General features: G+C 46.9%; 1 protein-coding gene across 1 annotated transcript in view; it reads right to left on the bottom strand.

Moving 5' to 3' along the window:
- The window catches only part of CARPB (Carbonic anhydrase-related protein B), a 246,824-nt gene that overhangs the window by 169,528 nt on the left and 51,722 nt on the right, over positions 1–25,574 (bottom strand). Inside the window, exon 2 of the mRNA XM_050183355.2 lies at positions 4,726–4,773. Within this exon, the coding sequence (XP_050039312.1) occupies positions 4,726–4,773 (48 nt within the window). The remainder of the gene's footprint in view (positions 1–4,725; positions 4,774–25,574) is intronic.

Raw genomic sequence — 25,574 nt, forward strand, 5'->3', positions numbered from 1 at the left:
GAGTAGTAATCCGTATTTTCTCTTGTGACAGACGTCCCTGCCGTTTCTCCTTTCTTTTGTCTGAGTACGTGCAGATCCCGTCCACGAGCTCTATCATAGGGGTTACAACGCGCCGTTAAAGCGAACTTCTTCAAAATGTTACCGTCATGGTTTGTTTTTTCTTGCAATGTCGCAAATTTAGGAATAGCTGCTCTACAGCTCGAACATCGTTGCTCTGTACATTATATGTCAGATGTAATTGATTACCGTTATATTTCTTTATCGAACACATGATAACGAAATCAAATCGGCCTGACTGCAGTCGCCTGCGTACGCTGTGCGTAACGAGAGCCCTTAAGAACGCGAAGCCGATTTTTCCATGCAGGAGGCGCTGAAGGTTTTAGAACAACCGCTAAGGGAAGTCGCTTTCTTCTTAGAATAAAAATAAAAAAGGAAAAAGAGGTATTGCAACGACAACTAGAAAACGACTATGTTGTATTAGGCGAAATTTATTAATTTATGATGATAATGACGATTTATTTCGTGCATGCTGCCAATTCGAACTGGGATTATTGCAGGAAGGGCACCCACAAAACAAAGATGTTACAAATATATTCGTACATAACACATATATTACGAGGATTGTAAGCGAGTACAAAGAAAATTAATTCGTCGTATACAATATTATTTGGATTTGACACAACGCGAAAATCATACGGTAAACACATTTGTAAAAAATTACGAAACAGTATTATAATATATCTTATATACAGCATAAGCGAAAGTATACCTGACAAGATTAGGTTACATTCATCTCTGCGAGACACGTAAGTGGCTTTCCAATAATTATAGAAATTACCTCAATTATTACAACTATAGAGATACATGATAGCAGGCCATTCCATTCCATCATTGCCTGCGGAAAGAATTAGTATTGTTGTAATCAGTATAGAGAAGGTATTCCTGTTGAGTTTGGGGACGCTTGTGGCGTGATTGTCCAATGTCTGTGATAGATGGGTACACCTCAAACTATCAGTGTTGGTCTGACTTGGAAAAAAGCTGAAACAGCAAATGATCACATCATGGGAACTACAATTATACAAGCAAAAAAAACAAATACAAGAAGCCGGTAAAAGAAGAACTACCAGAGCGAATACTCCGGGCGTCTCGTTATGAGCACGTCCTTCGCAGCCGCAGCATCTCGCAACAACACCGAAAAGGGTTAGGGGGGAGTGGGGTGGTGAGGGCGGTGTTTTGTGCCGACGGCAAGAATCGTCCAGACGGGTACGTCGCTGCGACGAGCAAGAAAAGAGAGAGAGAGAGAGAGAGAGCGTGCGAAAAGCAAAGACAGCGTCGCGAGATCACTCGCATCGGCTCCCTTCCCCTCCATCCGGCCTGGGATCCCTCGCTTCCTACCGGAAGTCATTTAAGCCAGCCAGCCAGCCCGGTCTTCTCGTCGTCGTCCTCTGTGGCGCGCTCGGCAGCACTCGGCATTGCAAGGAAAGAGCAATCTCCGCAGCCTAATTGTCGATACCGGCACAGTCCTAATTGCAATTAGCGAGCGCTCCCCCCAGCCCACCCCGACGGCCGGAGTCAGCCGCGTGGGACCGTTTAGTCGGGACGAACCGCCTTGCTTCTGTTGTCTCTCTGTGCCGACGGGGCAGCCAAGCCTGCCCCGCCTTCTCCACGCTATTTCACCCTGGTGTGTATGTATGCGTATGTGTGCCTGCCAGACACTGTTAAGTTAGTTCTTTCCTCGGTCTCGCGTCTTCTTTCGTTATCTAATTATTTGTTTGTTTATTTGGGGTCTGCTGGCAGATTGAATAGCTTGCACTCGGCGAAATCAAGAATTTTCTGTTTATTTTGCTTTGCCCGATTCGCGATGCTTCCGCAAGACACTCCGGAAAAATACGGCTCATCCGAGATTGACTCTTTCTAATATACATATACGAGCTAATAAAAACGTCGAAGGCCGCGATACGTAGTTGTGATACTGGGCAAAGATGACAGAAGCGGATGGGCTCTCGTAATCGCGTCGTTCGTAGTTAGTGCCAGCCGACTTGGGAAGACAAGCCGTAATTGGGACTGCTATAATTACGCCTTCATGAACGCAAAATTGATAACGCTATCAATTCTTTAGCCTAAGTTGGGCATTATATCTTTTTCTTCTCATTTTTTTTTCCTTTGAGTGCGCGTCGGTGCACGAGAGTGCGCTAAGTTAACGTTTACATTTCTTCGGTCTTCGTTAGAAGCGCCTATACTAGAGAAAGTGTCGTCGCAAAATGACGCCTTTGTATAGAGAGCCACTTTGAACAAAGCGAGATGACCGGCCTTTCACTAACGAGAAGCGCACGTCGTCTCTTTCTTACTGTGATTCTGAACGAAATGTGATTCGAATGTGGCGATTCGTTCTCCGTAACATCTGGTCAATTACGGGCACGGCTATACCCATAACTATAGCTCGAGTCAAAGACGAAGTTTCGCTTTTATCATTACCCAAACGGTGACAACATTAGCCAACTCCCGGCAAATATACTACGCGTATTCACAGTCGTTATCCTTCACCGTGCATAGCGTGTGTTGTATGAGTTAACATTACGACGGTTCTAATGATTCGTGAAATGCAAATTTGACACGCTTTGCGCGGTTCTGCCCTCGTCACTATGCAAATGGCTCCAATATTAACTATCCCCAGGCAAGTATGTTACTTGTATATTCCAGTCCCAATAGGCTACCGTTGTTATTCATTGTTGATTATACGTGCGACGCAATTGGACATCACGATAATTGCAATGATTCACTAAATGGATACTTGACGTTAAGTTTATCGCGCCGTTTGCTCCAAATTCCCACGCAACAATCCCAAGTTCGAGGCTTATGGCAGAGTTGTATAATTACCAAAAAATGTAGTCACAGAAAATTCATTCATAAGGCAAAGTGTTCGCATCGGTAATTTTGCTTCGTTACTGCATTACGCGTTGTCGCTTTTCAATCTCGTCTTTTCTTAATGACAGAAAGACGAAAAAGCAGAGAGAAATGTAATAGAGACACTGGCTCTAGAAGCATTAAGAAGAAACAAAACAAGAACCTGCATTTTCTTTCTCCAAATGCAGAACACTTATTGCAACGCTAACAGCTCCTTCACATCTTTTTTTATGCCTGAATGCTGAGATTATAAACGAACGCTGTCGTCTCGCTCAAGTTTATTTAGCGTCTCGTTGTCATTTTCTAGAGAAAATGCTCAATCTCCGAAGCAGCTAGTGAACTTCTTTTTTTTTTTTTTTTTTTTTTTTGCTCCGATCATTGAACGCACTCGGAAGGTTGCTCGCGCAGAGGCTATAATTCAACATGATGAAAACTCAAATGGAGTGCAGATGTATAACATCGGCTTCCCTAATTAAAGCACGTTGCTAATGGCACCGCGAAGGCAAACGCGTCCAAGTTACAAAACGAAGCAGAGGAACCGAGGTAGGCGCCTGCAGTAAAATACACACGGTGGCATTTGTGACGTTCAGTATAACAAATCAGTCTTTTTTTCTTTTTTTGTCTTTTCATATTTTAAGGAAGCAGCAGCTAACTAGCTTTCCGTCTGCTCCAAACCTAATTATTTATTTTGGCTGCCAGCACCATATCCAACTTCCCACGTTCAAAGCTAGGAAGTCAGGAAAGAGTAATTTAAGTATATCTTATTGTGCCAATCTATGTATCGACGGATTATTAGAATTGATTGATTGATTGATTGATTGATTGATTGATTGATTGATTGATTGATTGATTGATTGATTGATTGATTGATTGATAAAAAGGTTGGCAGGAGCATTGAAAGCCTACGCAGCAAGGTTTGGCGTTGTGCTGGAGCTCGTCGGACATTGTTCAGCAATACGCGGAGGCTATGTGTTGGCGTGACGCAACACGCAGAGCAACTACTTATGCGCAGCAGAAGCAACGCCCCTTCAATTGCCAGGCGTCTCGCAACGCTAGCCTCATCAGGAGCGCCGCCAGCGAAATTTCAAGCGTCACAACTCGAAGGCATACGAGATCAAAAGGAAAGAAAACCGTCGGCGTTGACAGCTTGAAGTTTTTGCCCGTTCCGCTCAAAGCGCTGCATGCACTTCGGTGTGGCATGCGTACACAGACTCTGTTCAGCAGGAGCGCGAGTGTCTGTGCGCACAACGCTCATGCCAGCAGCGGAAGGCGAAAGGCTGTTGGCTGGTCCGTCTTTCTCGCTTCTGGATATCTTTTAACGATCTACGCGTGGACCACGCATGCACCATCGATACCACGAAAGCGCGGCGGTGGCGGTGGGGCGCCGACGGCACCTCGAGTGCACGTATGATTGTTATCGCAATAAAAAAAGAGAGCTTTAATGGTAAACACCCCAAACATGGCGGTGAAATTTGAAGATTTCTATTGGGCGCGCATGCATTTGGATTTGCGCATGCAGGCCCGTATACTGAACCGATCACTTTCCAGAATACTTTCACATTTGCGTGACAAGACGAACTGTGGAACAACTTCATAGAGTTAAGAAACCTGTGCCCGCTTGCTTAGTCAATCGACGCCAATTCAAAGTGATATCCGCAAGATGGGATCGATCGAAAGCGTGATCTTTGTAACGAACTACAAAATAGGTGTTTCACAAGAACTGCACGTGTGCGAGCTTAAAATTTTTTCTCGCGTTCATGACATTGAAGTGAGTCGAAATTTGTGGCGGATTAACGAAACTAAACAAACATGTTCGCTCACCTGAGATTCCGTCATAGGTCCACCATTCTTCCCAGTTGCCTAGGACAGCTGCAAGAACAAGGACAAAAATAGGCAGATTAGTAAGTAAGGCTCAATAAGCACATATGAAAGACATCATATGACATTTAGGTGACTACTACAATTTAATACTTAATAATTCTTGTGGTTCATTGTTTCAGACCAGTACAGTGGGCTACGAAGAAGGCCATAGTTGTGAACTCTGGATTAACATTTATTTCCTGAGAGGGCATGTAACACCAAGCGTACGAGTGTTTTGGCGTTCTGTCCTGAACGTAATGCAAACACCGCGCAAGGTACTGCGGCGTTCCCCATAGCTCTTGTGTTGTTTAGAAAGTTAACTCCTATATTTTGTTTTATATGCGAATAGCCCTTTTGGCATTTTCGAGACCAGTTTTATTTCCAGCTATCTAACAAATCTAACTGTTCCCGTGGCCCACTCTAGAAGGTAGTGAATTCTAAAATATTTTAACGTTTATCCGGTGCTGGACGGAATCAAAACCACGTCACACGGTTTTCTCAAGCATAGTAGCTCGACACATTAGTGCGTTGCACCATGAATGCCTGTGGTGAGAGAGGTATACATTCTCAGTGTTCCCACGCACAGGAGCGCCATGTATCTCGGAGGCAGCGACCGTACCTTGCGGGCGCGCCGCTAGATGTCGCAGCGTATCCAGAGCAAAGCACAAGAGAGGAGACCCACTACAGTGAACGGCAAATAGGCAGGGGCGCGCCGCCCATCTCAGGCCGCGCGGTCTGGGAGGCCACGCAAAGGTTTCATGGAGGCACACCTAAATGGTGCATTGCGTTCAGAAGAAGCGCGAAAGCGGAGCACGGCTGCAGTACACGCATCATGCGTGACGCGTTTCGGCTGTTCGCATACTTTCATAGTCATTTTAGATTATTTCTGCCCGAATTTTAAGATAACCGATAATTTTAAGATAACCCCAGCTTTGGTATTACTCGGTTCAATGGTACTTCCTGACATCCCATTTTCTCCGCATTTAATTCCTTACAATAAGTGAGTTCTTCATATGCTCTTCATAAACTCTGCGTCTTTCACCCTCGTGTCGTATCAATCTATTTTTCCCGCTTATCTGCTGCAGACGTCTCTTCACAGCAGATACGATGAGATGCCTCCTTTCCCTCTAAAACTGCCGTATTGAGACTGCACGCCATTTCCTCTTGAAAGCGTGTTTCTCCTCAATGTTAGTATTAATGGGGCGAAACAAGCTTTCCAAAACACGCGAGAGCGACTGACAGCATTTTAGTGCACTTTAAAGCGTGCTTTGCCTCACTATGTGTGTTATTGCGGCAAAACAAACAAACAGAGTGAGTTGCTAGAGAGTGAAATTCTCACTTTCATTATACGCCACAGATGCCGTTATTTTAACACCTAAAACAAAAGAACTTGCTAAGACTTCTCCCAAAATATAACGGCTTTTTCACAAAGGATTGGAGGTTATTGTGCCTCTTCATCCGATCACTCTGCAACCCCCCCTCCCACTGCGGGGCCGGCGGACAAGTCGAGACCGCTTTGTAACGATTATTTTTGTTTGTGACGAACGTTTGCTTTATACGAACTAAGACAGTAACTATTTGCTGATAGCATGACAGTGTGACTAAGGTTGAACGAACGCGTGCGCAATCATGACTGTCATAGAAAGCTCAAAAACCATGTTACCGTCTGTCTTGTCTACGAGATATCTGTGTTCCCAAATCAATTTCTCCCCATTTCTCCTCGAAGATTTATTATGGAACAGCGCGCGGGCTCTTAATTGAACGCATGAGTGCGCTTTTCTCTGCTAGCATAGTAATATATGCTGTCGGTAAGTTGAGCCAGACAGTCCATGGATAAATTCTTTTTATTGTTTTATGAATTGAAAGCATGATTGCGACGAAAATTACAACTTTGTTTGGTCTGTGTAACTATAAGCACATCACGACAATGCCTTTCTAAATATATGTTTACTCAAATCTGAATCCAAATCCTAACTAAAGCCCGGTGGGGAAAGAAATGTGAAGGAAATATTCTGTCCAGAAGTGTATTAGTTATTTATTTAGGGAAGCAAGGTTTTCGTCTTTGCCGACAGAAAACAATTATCTGGTATCTTTTTTTTTTTTTTAGTATCTAGATGCAGCATTTTTGGCTTTGCAGCATTCTTAAATAGCAAAGTGCTTTTACCCTTACTTTTTATCGCAGGCTGAGTAAAAACAAAACTATCAACATAAGCGAGAAATTTTAACAAGGATTTAGACTACTGCCAATGAAAAGGAGAGGCACTGAGCAGAGAATGCTCTGGTTCTTACACAACTATAAGAGTCCTGGGAATTATAGACTGCTACATCACGCTCTCGCCAAGCGTCTTCATTTGCAGTGCGCTTTTGGTTCTGAAAACCCTGCAAAGCCCGAATTTGTTTCGAAGAAAGTCATCGTCTGGCTACACTGGCCGAATTATGAACAACGAAGGAAGGAAAAAGTAAGGAAGGAAAAAGTGGAGAAGGAAGGCAGGGAGGTTAACCAGTTTAGCCTAACCGGTTTGCTGCCCTACACATGGCAGCGGGATGGGGGTGAACAACGAAGTTTCAATGTAAGGTAAGAGCCGGGTTTCATTCATTCGGATACCCGCCGCGGTGATTCAATTTGTTTGGTGTTCTTCTTTATCCAGAGTACGAGAAGTTCGCATACATAAATGTATGTGCACGTTAGAAATGCTGGTTGCAATAGAACATTACCTTGAGCGAGTTGGCTCACTAAGTAGAGGTAAAATGTAGGCGTGCAATACCACTGTGCAAAGAAGGGACACGTAGACCTCGCTCGGTCTGAATCGATCCGGAGCGTTCCGCGCCGGCGTGTCTAATAACCTGTGGGTTCTTTTGGGACGTTAGACCCCGCAATGTTACTTCGATTCATCTCACTGCGGCATCGACTGTGGCGCATGCCCTCGGGTACCGAGGCTTATATGGTCGCAAAATGCCGCGATGTGACTGCACACAAGCCTAAATAAACACTTTGATGAACAACAAGAAAAGCTTCTAAACAAAAATAACATAACGGTACTTTTCGGCCATTAATAATTAAAGAAAAGGGCTTTTCACCGTATCGGTTGCAAATAGCATCTGAGTTTCGTTTATTGTCAGTTTATAAATCTTTAAACGAACAGTAAGTAGACTACGGATAATATTGAAACGAGAGTCACGAAGTCAGACGCTGGTTCATAATGAAATTACGAAAACATATGAAGCAGGCAGAGGACTGCATAGACCATCATAGGGGGAAAAGATGTAAAAAACAAAATAACAAGCACAATCGCGCGATATATTTGCAACAAAATTGCAACAGCTGTGCATCAAAATGCAATGCTATATTAACATGCAATACAAAACACGAATGCGCTATATACGTGCATGAGAGCGTAAAGTTATGGGGAATGTAAACTTAGTTATGCAGGTACTAATATTTCAGTTCGAGTGTAAATGCAAAAAAAAAATGATGATGAAGATTCGAGATAATTTGGAAAGACATTCCACAGTATTATAGCCACAGGTATACATTTGCAGCGAAAATAACATATCAAAAGTGATGTCACCGCAGACGACGTGAACTTCAGATTCATTATTGGCAAAACTGTTAAAGAACTCTAGAAGGCATGATTTATCACACTTAACGTATCTCCAAATGTTACCGCTGCGCGAAATTTCAGCGCGATCGAGCCAGTCGTTCTGCCAGAAATGGCATGTATATACCTAACGCTGTTGTTTATAGGCGACGCCAGGCACTTCGTGTTGACCGAATAGCCGAGGCCTCCTTTTCCCGTGATTCCATGTTACATGCCCTAGACCTGGGAAAGCTGGACCATTTTACCACGAGTGCTACGCCTCTGACTATGTGTCAGGATTGGGGGCTCAATCCCATCCCTCGTGATCCGTTGTCAAGATTGGAGTCGGGCATGAATTAGAAGGTAGCTGGCCCATGCCGTCGTCCAACTTATCCACGCTGAGGACGTTGATGAAGGGAAGCACTGCTTCTCATTGAGAACGAGGAATATGGGCTTATTTACAGTATTTATATCAGTCTAACATGACTGTTTGAGAAAGTACATCAGTCTAACATGACTGCTTGAGAGAGAGTCTCAGTCCAACATGACTGCTTAAGAGAAGTGTGTCGAGCATCCGCACAACAGCAGTTTTTAAACACTCGGTCCTCCCGCGATACAAGGCGACGCGAACGTTCGTTTGGTGATCGCATACTAGCCGCCTCTCCGCTGGACGGTCTACACGCACAAAAGCACACTCGTTCGAAGGTCCGGAACCGACGTCAGAGGGTCCCCGTAGAACGCGAAGCCGTTCCGCGTAGCGCGTTGGGGAGTTTCGGAACAATAGTTGGCCCGCCGAACTCATTCCGTCACAAAGTCGATTTAGTCACGCTGTGGCTAGAAGTTGGTGGCGACCCTCCCGGAATGTTGCCATCATAGTCGTAAGTGGGTGGCAATCTTGCACTGCAGCTCGCCATTCTTAACAGCGCCGGGATGTTGCCGCCATAGTCGTAAGTGGGTGGCAATCTTGCACGGCAGCTCGCCGTTCTTAACAGCGCCGGGATGTTGCCGCCATAGTCGTAAGTGGGTGGCAAACTTGCACTGCAGCTGGCCGTTCTTAACAATGGTCACTGCTAGCAGCCCACCCAAAGCGTATCAACGTACGAGACAGTTGAGCTGAGAAAGCGACAACTCGTACTATGAGGCGTTAAACTGCGGCAGATTCAATCCATTTGTGGGAATCCACGTTAAGCGAGACTTGCTTGAATCGTTTCCTTTATGTCCTAAACAATAAAGAAACGCGATGCGTACAAAATTACTTTATTCACAACTAATGGACTTCTTTACCCGCGCTAGAGCTGTGTGAAACAACCCCCCCCCCCCCCCCCCTCGCTCTCCGTTGCGTCCATTCTGCGAGACACCGACAAGAAACCTAGAGAAAGAGGCAAAGAAGCTACATCCACATTTCAGTGACTGTTACGCGATGAAATCATCATGATTTCAGAACCTAAAGTATCAGCTGGCGTCAAAAACCGCATTAGAAGTGTGGTCAGGTTTCGCGCGACCCCACATCGCGCAAAATGATGTCGCTACCGGCCCGTCAGGTCACCGCATTTGATTACGCAGCCTCTCAAATAGGTCCTGCTTACTGCTACTTCACGACTCTCTCTCCCCCACTTATTTCACCATGCTTGCTGCATAAAACCCTAACGTTGTTTCATGTTTCTTCCAACGTAACGGCGTGACTGTGTGCATCAGCATTGTATGCGCCTTAGCCGCCACGGCATAATGACATAAATGAATGGTGCACGGTAGACGAAGCTATACGTTAAGCATTAATACTGGCGCCGTCGCGTTCACGTCAATTTCTGTCTGTAAAAGGCAGGGCGTGGCTCTTGTTACGACTATCGGACGACGCATTCGTATCATTAATGAATGAAAGGCGGAACCGCAGGCAGGAAATGTATATTACATGTCTCGCTACTTCGTCGGAATGGGCAAGAAAGATAAGTAATACTCGATTAGAATAAAGGGCGCTAATGAGGGTGATGGGAGTGATGGTACTCGTAATGGTCGTGGTTAGTGCGAAGCGCAGTGCAGCGGTATATACGTAGTATGCGTATTGTAAGGCAGAAAAAGCAAAGCCTCCTGACCCTTGGAACACCACCTTTACTTCTGTTTCCTCTTTTCTCTTTGTCTCTATTCTTACCTAGTTGATTTCAATTCTGGTAGATTATTTTATCTAGTAACGTAGGTTCACTCCTTCAGCTTCCATAATTACAGTATCTAGAATAGTGTATGCTTTATACCTAGGACCATATAACGTAAAATTATTCCGATCTGTCCTTCTTCCAATCTCATGACGTCAAATTTACGTAAGTACCGATGCAAGCATCAGGCGGTAACTCTCAGCGTTGTGTGAAAAGCTCTATCAAACGCTCTCCTCTGGTATAGGAGGTCACTTTTTTTTTCTTGCTTTCAAAAGATTTTCCTCAGGCGATGGACCCGTGGCAGCCTAGCCCCGGGCACCAACATCAATAAGCGTTGGACAAATAAAGTTTATTCCTATCCTTTCCTCAAAACGAATAGCATTGCCTACATTGAGTAGTATTATTTATCAAATTGCCAGACAAGAGTTGAGAAGCACACTCAAGTGGAGAGGGTTTCGATTGGACCGAGCCAGCACAGTGAAGCTAGGTAACCGGATGAGGAGGGTGGTGCCAGCGTCTGCGATTGGTGCGCTTACCCTTACTTAGCTTGCAATTGCCGCTCGAGAATGGCAGTGATGTACGACGGAAGGTTAAAAATTCTGCTAAAACCGATCCTCAACAGAGAAGAGCCGGGAGAACGATGTCGTATACGCGCCGAAAGGGCTCGCTAACGTTATACTGCCGGGAAGAATGTTTACTATACGTAAATAAATCCATGCTGCTCAGCAGCTGCGAGTTGCCAGTGTCAGAGTGATCGGCGGGCAGCCATCTTCTATTCCTTTCAGAGCGGGACAGTGCCCGGCTATTCAGAAAAAAAATATACAGTTTTGTTCGGTATAGTAATGCCTCTTAAACACGTACAGGTCACTTTGAAGCGCCGAGTTTTCGCGGATTTATGACGTCGTGAGACATACAGGCGAATTGAGCGCAACCAACAGCAGAGTGCTAACACCGAAAAGGGTGTCGAATCATAAATAATTATTGTCCTTTCATTTGGTCTAATCACGCATAACCTGTGGGAACATATAATATCAAATGGGGCGTTTTCGTGGTTTCGGTGACGTCGCGTGACAGACAGGCGAAGTGGGAGTGGCTCAAAATTTCTTGACCAGTCGGGGAGGGCTGATAGCAGAATTGGAATAGAAAAGTTTGGAATGGTTTTACGTTATAGCCCCCCTAGTGTACAATACGAATATGGTTTCTTATATCTTGTCCTTGTATTTGAAGGGAGCTTTTAGAGAGAGAGAGTGAGAGAGAGAGAGAGAGAGAGAGAGTGAAACAACATTATTTAGTCGCCTGCAGAACGACATCTTGACTAAATGGCGCCGCGACGCGGGCCCTGACGTCTTCTCAGCGGGTGGTCTTTACTCAACTCCAGCGCGTGTTACTCCCACGGTCGGTCACCCTGAGGGGCAAAGTTCCGTCGGTTTCGCTCGGCCTTTGTCTTTCAAGAGCCACGGAGACCTGCTGGACGGCCCAGGTTTGGCGTTCGTGGTCGTAGCATTTGGCCGCAGCCGCGAGTCGCGGCGCAATCATTGTACATACTTGTCGAAGCTTCGTCGGGGAACTAGGTGCAATCCCTTAGGATGTGCGTCAGGGTGGCCCCCTCCCGCTGGCACACGCGGCACACATCACTCACATATACTTCCGGGTACAGATGCTTAATTAACACTGAGGTGGGTAAGGAACCAGTTCGTAATAAAAAAAAAATCAAATCCCCTTTCTTAAAGAAAGATGGTTGAACGCGAAGCTTTTCCCCGATGCAAACTGAATAAGAGTAAAAGTCCAAAGCCAACGACCATGCAACGAACCCAAGAAATGCTGAGCGACCTGATGCTATGCATGTATGATTTGACTGCTTGTTTAGGATTTTATTTTCCAGATCCTAAGACGAGCTTGTGTTCATGCGCACTTGCTTTCTCCGATAAGCAGGGAATCTCAGTTGATCGCAACAGGGGTGGTCTCATGTCTAGCAGAGGCAACTTGCGCTTCCAGTGAACTTTGTGCGCATGCGCCACTCTTGCTGAGCTCGTCGCTTCGCGCTGTTATCAAGCACTGACAAGGCCGGCCAGCCGACACTGGCGCGGTAGTGCGAATGCAAACTGTGGTGTTCTACGCGCATGTGTAAGTTGGCTTTTCTGCAATCTGTTTTCGGCGCCGCTCACGGGCGAATCAGTGAGACATAGAAAGCTTCGCTTTAAAAAATACGCAGAAACGATCGACGATGATCGTCGATGCAAGCGAATAGCCCAGCGCTTCTAAAAAGCTATTCGCTGTGTTAAGTGAATGATGATTCTGATAGGATACATTTGTTACAGAAAGAACGATTAGGCAGCGCTTACTGTTTGACTGCGCAGTTCCGTAGACAACAGAGCCGTTAATCGGCGCATCTACAGCGGCAGTGTAGGTGGATTTACATATAAGCCGATTCGTCTAATGTGTGTTGTGTGCAGCCGCGCGAGCTCCGGCGTGCAAGGTGACTGCTTTCCTCCTCTCCCACCGGAGTCCTCTCCCGCACCCACCACGGGGCGAGAGGGTGGCGGAAAAAGAGGAGAGCTGTACTTCCCGAGCGATTGACCACAGCATGTGAACCTTCAAGCAACACAAAGCTACCGCGCGAGAGCACGGGCGTATCGAAGAGCTAGTTGGCGTCCGGCAACGAAAAAGAACAGCTGTAGTAGTTTACACAATTGCCAATTGCACACTTTTTATCGTTAAGCATTTAGTTTATTCTGCTGTCGTAAGCGATTGCAAGTATTTGCACTGATAATCACGCGTAACGAACGTCAAAGCAAAAATGATTGATAATTTTTCAAAATATGTCATTCACCATATAAAGCGGCGTCAAGCATCCTTTAACTACAGGCGATTAGGAGTTCTAGCGACTTAACATTTCTTACTTTTTTTAAACGCGCGACGACGTTATAATTCCATAAAACAAATTGATGTGTTGCAGTTTCGGTCTCAAAGGGCTTGGACGTAGCAAGACATGTGACCACCGTGTACGAAGACATTGAAATCGGTTGCACAAAACATCGTGCCTATGTTCCTGAGGCAGACTATCGAGAAAAAAGTGATCGTTTGCCTATTTGGCGTTTGCACTTGGCGTTTGTAAGTGCACCGTATCTTCGCACTTGTTTGCTCCCGTACATGACAGACGCAGCAGATACTCACCTTCTTGGTGTTCCCGCTTCTAAAAGGGTATTCTGCGTCGGACAGTTTCGGCGAAGCGGTGCTGTAGTCTATACATTTCTGTTTCCCAACCAGTCCACGCGCTGCCGTTCAATATACGGCGCAAGCACGACGAGCAATGAGAGAGAGAGAGAGAGAGAGAGAGAGAGAGCACATAGTCGCAATGGAAATAAACCGCCGACGGAGCGCCGTGTCAGACCGCCGAGGCGAACTTTTTAAACAAGGGGGCGCTTTTGGAAAGGCGCAGCAGCGCCGCCTGGCCGAGGTTGTCTAGTCCATAGAAGCAGAAACTGGCTTAAAAGTACGCGTGCGTGCGTGCGTGCGTGCGTGCGCATGTGCTTTTTCGCAGTTTTCAGTCTTTGTCAATCCATCACCAGCATAACTTTCTGGGAGACGTTCACTCTGTGATATATGAAATTAACTTCAGAAGAAGTTTCCTTCGTTGGAACTGTTTACAGGACCAAATAAAGAACAGTATTATCTGCGAACAGAGTTGGTTTCTAAACATCCAACTCCGTACCACGGAGTTGGATGTTTCGTTGTTTGTCCTTGTGGGCTCGCTCCGTGATCGTTCGTTCGCGCAGTTAAACAATGTCCGCTGTACGACTGCACCGCTCGTATTCTTTTTTTTTTAAGCTGTTGTATTGTCCACATGTACCGCGTCATGGTAGTTCGCCCGCATAAACTTGTGGAGCTTGACTATTCAGACCCCAAAGGGCGCAGTAAATACGGGATGACGGTTTTACGCAGCAACGCTCGCACAGCCGCGGCCACCGCTATTTACAAAAGATAAAGAATTGTTTCCATCTCGCTCTCACGACATACCTAAACGCCCGCGTCAAAAACTCCCGCCCTTCCGGTACGAGTTTTTCCGGAAGCTAGCGCTAGACCCTCACCGGAAGCGCAGGAGTATAGGGAGACGCGCAGCGACTGTCGCCTTCTTGTTCCCACAGCTAAATCTGTTCCAGCGAAAAGCGTGGCGGACGTGCGCGTTTGGGCGAGGATTGGGTAGAGAGAGAAGGGCGAGGTCGAGCCAAACGCACCGGAAAATGGCATCCCCTGGAAGTTGGCGAGCTTCCGCTTTGCAGTGTGCTCACGTCGTCGGCGGGCGTATTCGAGACAGATCGGATCGCTTTACGACGCTGACGCGGCTCGCATTCGCGCTCGTTAACAGCCGATCGGACCGAGCTCCGGCTCGAATCACTCCTCTCAGCGTAGAAGGAGTTTGGGGAGGTTACGGGTCGGAACTGACGTCACGGTGCGACCGCTGAACAGGCGAGTCCCTGGAGCGTTCGAAGACATATCACGCCCCCCCCCCCCACCCCCCCCCACCTTTTTTTTACCCTTTCGTATCGCGTGTGCTGGAGAGAAGGAGCGCAGCCTCTTAGCGGGGGAACGAGATAAACGGTAGTGTTCGTATAACGAGGAATGAGGGCCATGCCCGCCTACTCGGGGGTGTTCGACGGTCGTTACTTGAATGAACGCGAAATGGCTGGCGTCACAACCCGCTATTGTGACTCGCCTGGGCTTTAGCTTTGCCTGTTCATCACATCTCTGTGCTTCTATCTTCCACCCTCTTTGTCTTTGTGCGCGCGAGAAGAACGCTTTTACCGCCTTGAGATGTCCGTCGGAGCCGATAGCCAAGAACGCTCTGCTCCGAAAGCTGGAGTTTCTTTCAACCTGTCGAGAACAGGACAGAACGCTTTTCTCTGTGGCGTTAACACCCCGCGAAAAGTGAAAGCTCACGTGCGCTACTATCTCGTCGCCACCGCGCACGTCACAGGCAGGGTTGTCAGGCATTGCAAGTGTTGAAATATTACGCGCTTGTAAATGCAATGCCTTGTCCAACAAACAATGCCCAGTAACAAAGGCATCACTGACGGGAGGCGAAGCTGCGTGTAGGAACTCGTGGATCCCAGTAGGTTATTTGTTAAGTCACTAGTGCTGCAACTGATGTAAGTAGGGTAACACGCGAGCAGCGTCCGTTGCTGAAAGTTGGATTCCTTCTCTTTTCACTGTGATTTCCTCTCCCTTCAATTTATTTGCATCCACACCTACTCACACCAAGCCCGCCTACCCTGAAATCTGAGAGTTCTTTATTTGTGCTTACTTCATCGGAGACTTTGCTTTCTTTAAATCTTCGTGGTGGTTTTTGTCCTTCAATGTACGCTGCATGTTAAACCAGCTGCGTAATACTTCCTCCATAGCGTATTATGTCATTGATCCGAGAGATTACTGATGAAACGGCAGATCACTACTGATCCAGTAATCTGCAGAGACTGAACACTGAGCTGTCGGATTACGTGAAACAGCTGAAGCTTTGTGGTTTTATTGCTTCATGACTGACGACTGGTACCTTTAGTGTGAGACATTACGGGAACTCCGGTGTTCAGCGAAAGCATATGTGGAAGCTTTTTACTGCCCTTAGTATAGACATATGTTTTTTTGCTTTTAAAATTGCTCGGCCGTTGAAAGCTCGCTGTGCACAATTAAACGCAGTTTGTAACGAACATTGGTATTGTACGAGTCAGTTGTCCTGCGGATATAGAAGAAGATGCGGAAACGTATAGAGCAGACAAGAGTAGGACGAAGTGAGGTCTAGCCTCCGCCATCTTCACTATTGCTGCCCCACTTTTCGTCTCCTTGCCCATAGTGTAAATAAGCTCCCTTTTCTGTAGACCTCACCGTAAGATTTTCATGGAGGTTGCGGGTTACACCACGGGCAAATCACGGAACTTCGTAGAAGACATCTTGCGGGCCAATCGATCATGTCGGCTGAGAAGCCCGCCGCTTCGGCTTCGGCTACTACAACACCGATTGTTTTGCGCCCACTCCGAGATCTTGGCACTTTCTCCGGAACTGACACCGTGGACGTCGAAAACTAGATAATCTAATACGATTGAGCCAGCAAGAAGAACTGGCGGAACCCGACTACAATGCTGGCTAGTACCATCCATTACCTCAAGTGAAAGGCCCGTGTTTGGTTCCAAACACACAAGGAGGAATTGACCATCTGGGACACCTGCAAGCAAAAAGCTGCAGGAACTCTTCGGGAAGCCAGTTGGACGCCAGCAAGCCGCCAAGAAGGAATGTCCGTCACGGGCCTAAATATCTGAACCGTATGGTGTATGCAGTACATTGAAGATGTATTAGCACTCTGTCGGCAGATCTTAAAGGCATCGCCCACGACGCCTTTAGTTTACTCGTGTACAAGGACAGCTCGACCGTCGGCGACATTATAAGAGTGTGCAGACGCTTTCACTAAACAAAGAGCCGTCATGTGTCACAACGATTCGCTCGGCTCCGCAATACCGCCGTCGGCGTTACGGGATCTCCCCGTAACAATATGAAGTAGGAACAGGTATACGTGTCCAAGACCCAAATAATTTAATTATTTTTTACTGCTAAGTATATCCCTCAATATCTTTAGGAACGTAGACGCAATGAAGAGGAGAAACTGAAACTTCGATTAGAAGTCCGGTGAGAATAATTAAATGACCGCACAAAATCGCATAACCTTTCTGGATGCCAGGACATGCAAAATCAAATGTATAATTCAAACGTTTCTAGATCACTCACTCAGAAACTATTAGCCTTTCTTTATTAAAAAAGAAGGCAAAAGCTCAGCTGCGCATTCATGCAGCCTCTTTCCTGTCTGCTATCCGAATATTTAACGCTTTCTAAAAGAGAAAAGAAAGGAGTAGAAGAAGAAGTAAAAGAAAGAAAGAAAAGGGGAAGTGGAGGGAGAACAACGTCTGAGTCATAAGCACGGCTGCGGAACTTTTGTTAAAGACAATGAAGTCAACAATTTTTGCTTGAGACATGCCTGCACCGAAGAATATCGACAGTTTCTAAACATAAAGAAGGAAACCGACAGGAAGGCTCCTTTCAGTGCGGTGTGCGTTTTTCTCTTTTTTTCCTTTTGTTCTGAGGACGCTGAGAACCGGCAATTTTCATGGCGGTTACAATTATAGCATGCGCGACTTGAGCGCATTAATCAGTTCGCTGTGGTCCGCGTATCTTAGCGACTCCATCGTTGCATTTAACTTTTTTTTTTCTTTCATTCGCCAAGCTTCGTTGACGCATGACACATATAGTACGGAGAAAAATTAGCAAGCTGCTTTATTGTTTTACCGTATTATGCAGCCGCGAATTTTTTTTCCTGATCGTTGTCTGCCAGAAATCTAATTACGTGAAGGAAGCAGCCAAGAAAAATAAATGACTCTTGTTTTGTGGCGATATTAACTTTCCTATCGAGGTATTTACAAAAAGCTTTGTGTTGACATAATATATTATTTGAAAACAGCCGTGCATGTTATTTGCCGAGCTTTATCGTTGCTCATGCAACCTTCCATTCCTCGACCTGTGTTCATGAAAATTTATTTTTGTGTCTGACTCGAAGCGTAGCCATAGAACATAAATGTGTAATGCGTACTACATACATCCACTATTTTAAATATCGTTACAATTCGTAACGTTCCCGACTATTGGTGCACGAATCTCCCTATTTATTGGAGATATTAAGAAAAGAGAAAGGTACGCTTGCGAAATATTATAAATTGCGACTAAAACAGCCGCAGTCGCGTCTGCAAGCAAGAAATCAACATTGAAAGGACTATTATTTCTAACGCTTCAAGAGACAATCACATTAAAAACTGGAAACTAAAATGAAGCGAGCAAAATCTCTTTATCCGCCGGACGAAAGCATCTGATGGGAAGCAACTTTGATAACAAAAGTCTCTCACATGCACAATCGTTTTGACGGATTGCAATTTCGAAGAAACAGTTGGTTTGGCTTTCAGGTCTGGCATGCGAGTTTTCCATACGACGTGGAACCCTATAAATTACCACATCTCAAAAAGCAACGTCGCCGGCTCTAGCTCCGGTATTCGCTGCATTCGCTAGACAGTTCTACGTTAAAAAATAAAAAACAAGCTACAAATGTACCTCCGAATACAGAGAGCAGCACGTAGTTGACCTGGTCAATGCCGCGCAAGTTAGTTGCGAGCAAATTAAACTGCAGTAGCGAGTGTGTTTTCTCACTCAACTCTATAAAGGAAGCACAAACGAAATTACATATACCGCATTAAGCCTCCACATCCCTTCCTAAATAATGAGCTTAAGCGTAGAGCTTCAAAACCCGTAGCTATAATCAGACGAAACATGCGCAGGCGGGCTTCTCGCGTCTAGCTGCAACCACTTAGCCTCGAAGTCGAAAGGTAAGAAAGCGCCTCACACCCGCTCCTCACATAGCAGCTGCTTAACCAAAGCACGCACAGAGAAAACAGAGTGGCACATCCCTGGACGCTCCTTTAATTAGCGTCACCAAGCCGCAAACCAAAAGTCGACACGTATGCCTGCCGCCCGACGTCACGAAGACAGATTCGCCGGCAAGGTTGACGCGTGGGGAGGGGGGAAACGCGAAAATCTATTATAAAAGGAAGCGAAGAACGAAAAAAAAAGAGAGGAGAGCACGTTTTGCGCCACTCGTCGAGAAATTGGCGGTGCCTCGCGACGAACCAGGCCAACGCTTCATTCATTTCTTTTTTTTTTTTGTTCTCTCATTTTCCTTCCCTGAAGGAAACAAGCGCTTATTTGCTCCCGGGCTCGTTTAGAGCGTAAATAATTTGGCAGGCCCCGACCAATTAATTACCCTCGCTCGACGCGCCGGCGCCATTGCGTGCGGCTGGCGTAGCACGGGTGCCCTCACTTATTTCCCCTGCCTCGGCTCTCCTCCCTTCCCCCTCCCCTCCGTCTCCCGCTGGCTCCCCACTTCGCCGCCTTTTCTTACAAGGACGTCATCACAACAAGACAAAGCCAAGCTGACGCTATATCGAAGGGTTGAGACAACAGCTCGAGGAGTACCGAACGAGGTTGATGTTTTAGATCAGAGACCGAGAGCGCGAAGTTAGACATGTGGATGTTTGAAGGCGGGTTGGAGTAGGCTAGAGAGGGCGCGAGTTGTAAAGGGTGTCGGTGAAAGGGAATGGGCGCAGAAGACCGGAATGCGCAGCCGGGCGGGAGCCAAAGGCCCGCGGAGAGGAAGGAAGTGGAAGGGGCCGCATGCTCGGCTCTCTTGGGCGGAAGTGGTGGCTCCTTACTTCCGCCTGGACGCCTTTTACTCCCCCACCCGCCACGACGTCGAGCCAGTCTGGCGGCTGCCGCCACCTCGGAGCTTTGTCATCAGGCCAGAAACTTGGCCGTTCTCCATTTTCTTTTTCTTCGTCTCCGTCGTTTATCGTAATAAAGCCGAGTTTATTTAATTCTCTCTCCCCCTTTTCAGCAGTTCGTAAGTAATTTCTTACTTTGTCGAAAAAAGTAATACCACGGGCACCTGGTCTGTTTTAACGTCGGATGGTTGAAAAAGAAAAAGAGAGAAAGGAGGGGAAAAAAAAGAAAGCAGGACACCAATGGGCGTTCGAGCGGCGACGAAAACATGACTCCGTCCGGGAGTTTCGCTCAAGTCAGCCGTGCATCGACGCCGCCGAGACTTGAACTAAACGGAGGAGACGAAGAAAGGGCTGCGGAGAGAACGCACGGGGCTGCAGCTTCGGGCTCCTACAGACGCTCGGCTCAAACCGAAAAAGGCCCGACGCCCACCCTGCCCCTTCCACCGGCTTGGCTCTTTTGGGCTGAGAAGAACGCGGTCTATGATGCCAGGGCGACGTAGAAGGCAGCGCGGCGGTCGCTTGCCATAAGAGTTCGAAAAGTGAGGAATCAAGCCAGCGCAGCAGGAAAGTGTACAGGAGTGCATACAGGGATTGCTCTCTCTCAGATCCTTTCGCCCGAGTGGCGTTCTTTGACGAAGACAACGCTCGACGGTGTAGAAGGTAGCGGCGACGACGACGCTACGATATCGGGGTTTGCCGCTGGTTTTAAATCGCGCTGCTGGGTGCTGCTGTGCCTTTCGCTGAGCTCCTTTCTTCCGCATCTTCGGTTTCGATTCGCCTTGTTGCTTCAAGCTCCCTGTGTACCGTCTTCAAACTATAAGTCAGGGCTCTTCGACTTTCCAAAAGAAAGTATGGCACGTCATTTCTATTTATTATGTTTTTTTTTTCAACCTTTAAATCAATGATCCGTTGCAAAATCCTGGCAGAGAGCTTCGCTTTAAAAAGGTGGCCCCTTGACAGATTCCCATGCGCACCTTGTTCAGGACCCTGTGCGCTGCATTCTTACCGTTCGCTGGGCCTGAAATCTTTTAATGTCATCCTTCGTGACGCTTCTTATTTTTGTCTTCATATTGTGAGGCAGTACCGCTACATACTTCAACTGGGGCGCCGTTCTCAAGTATTGGAGTGACTGTGTTGTGCTGATACCCAGAGGCGTCCTACATATTTCTTGTGGCCCCTCAAAATTCTATTCAGAGAAGAATTAAGGAGTGGATGGACTCAGTGCCAAAAAACTCTTGCCTGGTTGCCACGGTATCCCCCTCATAGTGCAGTTCAAATGTGTAACCGAGGAGCAGTCTGTATGTGCAGAGATGACAAAAATGGTTAATTTTTATGATTGTTGTAAACGTATAAGATTGTAATGAATGGATTCATCTACCCAAGTGTTGATCGGACACTTCGAATAAATATTGCGGCTAGTTGGAGTGACGGGGCGGCGGAAGGGGGGTTAGAGGAAACGCAGCGATTTTGTATAGTTGACTACCATACACGTGGCAAGGGGAACGCGGAGCGAATAAAACAAAGGGAGAGAGAAAAGACACGAGTTCAGCTTATGCGGGGGTTCTAGGGAATGCTCGCCATTTTTATAGTGGGCTTCAGAAGTCCGTCGCTTTCAGGTGCCGCAGAAGTGCTGGGGCTTTCTGGGTTCGCGATCGGTGAGTCCGGGATCCTAGATCCTTATCGTCAGTAAAAGGTCGATCGTCCATTCTGCTCGAGACACACCGCCGTATCTAGCATTTTCGATGAAGCTGGGGTTGTGGGATAAAAGGTGTTCGCCAGTCTCCAGACAGCTTCACTTGGACGTGCATAGGAAAGTGAGCCATTTCAATGTAACTACCGTACAGTAATTACAGTATGTAATTGCAATATCAATTATGGAAGGCTACTCCAATCCACAGCCCAGGCAGCAATGTTGATTGATGTCGCACAAGATTTGGTGGCAACTGTAGCTGGAATGACGGATCGAAGCGGTGTAAGTGAAAGTTAAAGTTCAGCAGAGTATTCTGGAGAGCAAGGGTGATATATGCACACAAGATCACGAAGCTTCCTTGCAGCGTCCACACTTGACAACTGTAAATATGAATGTCAACGCTTCGTCACTGACATATCGGGCTACAGAGTCGTTTCTGATAGCACCAACGATGCTGCAATAAGTCGGAAGGCACTAAAGAACTGACCAACCCTTCACCTGCCGGAAATAGGGGGTAAGCGAAGCTTGTGCTGCGTGCATATGGCCTTCATCACGGTTAAGTAACTCACAGGTGACGGTGCCGGATTTCTTCGGCCTCCTACTCCCTCAGCTCGGCATCTTGTTCTCGTTGCTGTCGGATTGCCTGGGCTCGGGCAGCTCTAACGGCTGGATCAGCGCGCCGACGACGAGCCCTTTCACGGGCAAGTTCTCACCGCCGCTTGTCGAAGGCTACCCGTTCCTCGGAGGAACGCACAACGTGTGGCCGTCCCATCCGTTTGCCGAGACGGAACTGAACGGAAATAAAGCTGGCGCAGCGCGCGCGATATCCTTTGCTACCATTTCCCTCCCAGGCGCAAGCGAAAAATGACTCATGCTCCGGCGCAGGCGCACCTGTCCACTCATCAAACCGTCATTTCCTGCAGCTGTTCTGCTCTGGGATCAATTGGTCTTTCTTTTTCTTTCCTTTTTTTTGCGTGACCACGGCAATGCCCCTTGTGAGCCAATACAAGCTCCGCTTGAAAAAAATTGCCGTGGTCGAACGCGGTAAAACGAAGTTTGTCGAACGATAGCATGGTTCTGCTTGCTTTGGGAAAGGACACAGACGCTGCTTGGCGCCGTCAGAAACTACCGCATCTACAATAGCACCATAGGACAGCGCTACTCGGCGCGGCAGCATGTGCGAGCGAATTGACCTTCAGGCTGCGTCTCGCTTTAATGCGAACTAATCGTCGAAAGCACAGCGTATGCGAGGCTACCAGCACTCGGTGCACATTGTACACGTAGCAGATTGCGTTGAAGATGAGGCTCGCGCGACCGCGCACTTGGTCCCCATCGCAGATCGCTTTCAGGATATGGGCGCCCACGCGGCTTACGCAGCAGACGCCGCAGTGGCTGGCTAAGTCCTAGTTTGACCTTGGCTGAGCTTGACGGTCCGATTTACGGAACCAGGCGTTTTGTGGGTTTGTACCTGGAGCAGTAGAGCTATCGCTCTAAAATTACGTCATGTCCCTCTGTCAGCAGCGTGATGGAAGATTTTGTTGATTACGGACGCTAACTGCTCGTAGTTCTGACGGCGTTAACTCTGCGAGCTTTGAATGACTATCAGGCAGTATTGTCCAATGGAGGTGGTTCTTGTCAGTTACATTCCACTGTTACGTGAAGGGTGGCGAGTTCTGATCGTATCGAATTTTGTGAAGTGCGAAGTTTTAAAGTTATTGAGGATCACTCGAGCTGAGAGAACAGTTCCCCTAACCAGCCGTGGTGTCTTAGTGGCTATGGCGTAGCGCTGCGAAGCCCGTGATCACGTGATCAAATCCCGGCCGCGGCGGTCGCATTTCAATGGCTCTCCTCTGGCACGCGCGTACAAAGTGGTTGTCAGGAATCTTGAGTGTAATAGCGAATATATGTCCGAAGTCCGTCGGCAGCTATGTATGTCGCTGGTGGCTGGTCTCTAGTGATGGACATCGTCGTGGCGTGCGAGGCGCACTGAAACAGGCTTGATTAACACGTGGAAAAGGCCTGGCCTTCCATACTCTGAAAAACTCGCAAGTTCGTGTCGCCGGCATTTGACATAACTGTTGTGTTACATTACAAGTATATATTCGATGCTGGAACCGCGTTCTGTATAGCTGAAACATAGATCTCAGGGTTACAGGGAAACATAGATCTCACACTGCGCTCGTGGTGTGGTGTGTGTTTCTTTCTTCTGTCCTCTTTTTTTTTTTTTCCTCGCAGTTATAAGAAACGTCTAAAGCCACGAACCAACTAGCCCGCCAGAATGTCCAACTCGAATTTTCTCCTACCGACAATTCTAGTGCGAGCGCCTTTTGCGAATACAGGTCGAGCTCGGGATCACCGTGAGAACCACTAGCTATGTCAGATACAAGAATCACAATTTGTCCAAAGAGAGAAACCGTCGCCACTTCAGCTGTCTGTACACCGGAGACCATCGTCTCTCAACCCAGCGTGGGCTTTCACGACCGGGCGCGCTGATTCTTCTCTCTGCAGATACTTGCATGCTCTTACCCTCTCAACATTCGGCTTTTCGACAACGTTTCTTAAATAAGCGATATTCCTCCTCGTACGGAGGCGCATCCCTATTCGCCACCACTTCGCCGCCCCTTATTTAATGCCGACCATTCGCACGACAGCAATAAGAAAATCTCCATCCTCCTAGTTACATTGACCTGTGTTGTAGATAAGTGTAATGGAGCCTTACGGGGAATCCCGGCGTTCTGTTTTCGATACTTAATAATCGACGACACTGAGGAGCTTTCCTCGGCGTGTCGCAGCTCGAGCGACACACGCAAGCTCTTGGGGAAATCGCAGGAGCCTAACGGCAAACGTGCAGCTCACTCTGGGAATGGCTGTTTGCCGTCGCCACACAGGGCGGGCTCTGCACGTTAGTACATAACACCCGCTGTTGATCCCGTGGGCTTTTACACACTGCGCACAAGCGCAGCAGAAAGCAATGAGCCTGCCAGCGTCGAGCTATCGAGGCACGGCGATCTCGATTCATTGCTGCATCACAGGTGAGGAAACACTCGTAGTTAAGAGCAATCGCCTGCGTGCCTTTGCAAGGCAAGATTCGCGTGTATCGACCACCTTCCTCCTCCTTCATAGTTAGGACATTTGCTGGGACGTCCTGGATTGCTTTCTCTTGCGTTGAGTGTCCTTTTTTCTCTTTCTTTTCTTTGTTTTTGTGCATGCGCGAACTTATTTCTCATTGTTCGGGATTATTTCGTACTTCGCTCGCCAATAATAATGCCCCATTCTTTACGAAAGTCAACGGGGCACGACTTGCTTTTACGCGTGTCAGCCGCACATAATTTGCCAGAATATGGTGCGCTTTACCAATTCTGCAACGAAAACTGTGGTAGGTAGGTTCATCAAAGGTTAAAACCGAAAATAACCATGCGAAATTGTCAGCTGGAGATGCGACCTTCGCCAAAGTCGATTTCTGCTGTAATATGCTCAATAAACGCCTTAATGTAAACTGAAATAATAAATAGCCAACAAGCTGCAGTAGTATAAGCCACTGCATGATATAGCAAATTTTCTTTATTAATATTACTACAGTTTAAAAAGGTAATCGTTCTGCTTTTTGCGTGCTTTCGTCGCGAATTATGGTAAACTACTGGGACATTATTCATAGTTGGACGCTTTGATGTAAAGTATAGCCTGATGTAAGTATAGTAAGTATAGTAAGTAAGTAGTAACTATATGTAAGTAAGTAAGTATAGCTTGATGTAAAGTATAGCCTCCACGAGAAATAAGTATAGCCCATAGCATGAGGGATTAAGCTCTTTGAGGCCTATTTTCTTAATGCATGGATTGATTCCAGATGTTTTATTGAGTAATGTTCTATTATTTTTCTAAAAGTACACAAGTCTTCCTTCAAAGCAAACGTGAAATTTACTGCATAAGTAAGAGCATTTGAATAAACCAACATTTATTGCCAACGCTGATAGAGCAACAAACCTTCAAAGGCGGTAATGTCCCTTCCGCAAAATTTGTGCTTGGTGTCGTTCGT

This window comes from Dermacentor andersoni, chromosome 4 (genome assembly GCF_023375885.2).
Source record: "Dermacentor andersoni chromosome 4, qqDerAnde1_hic_scaffold, whole genome shotgun sequence".
Lineage (NCBI taxonomy): Eukaryota > Metazoa > Arthropoda > Arachnida > Ixodida > Ixodidae > Dermacentor > Dermacentor andersoni.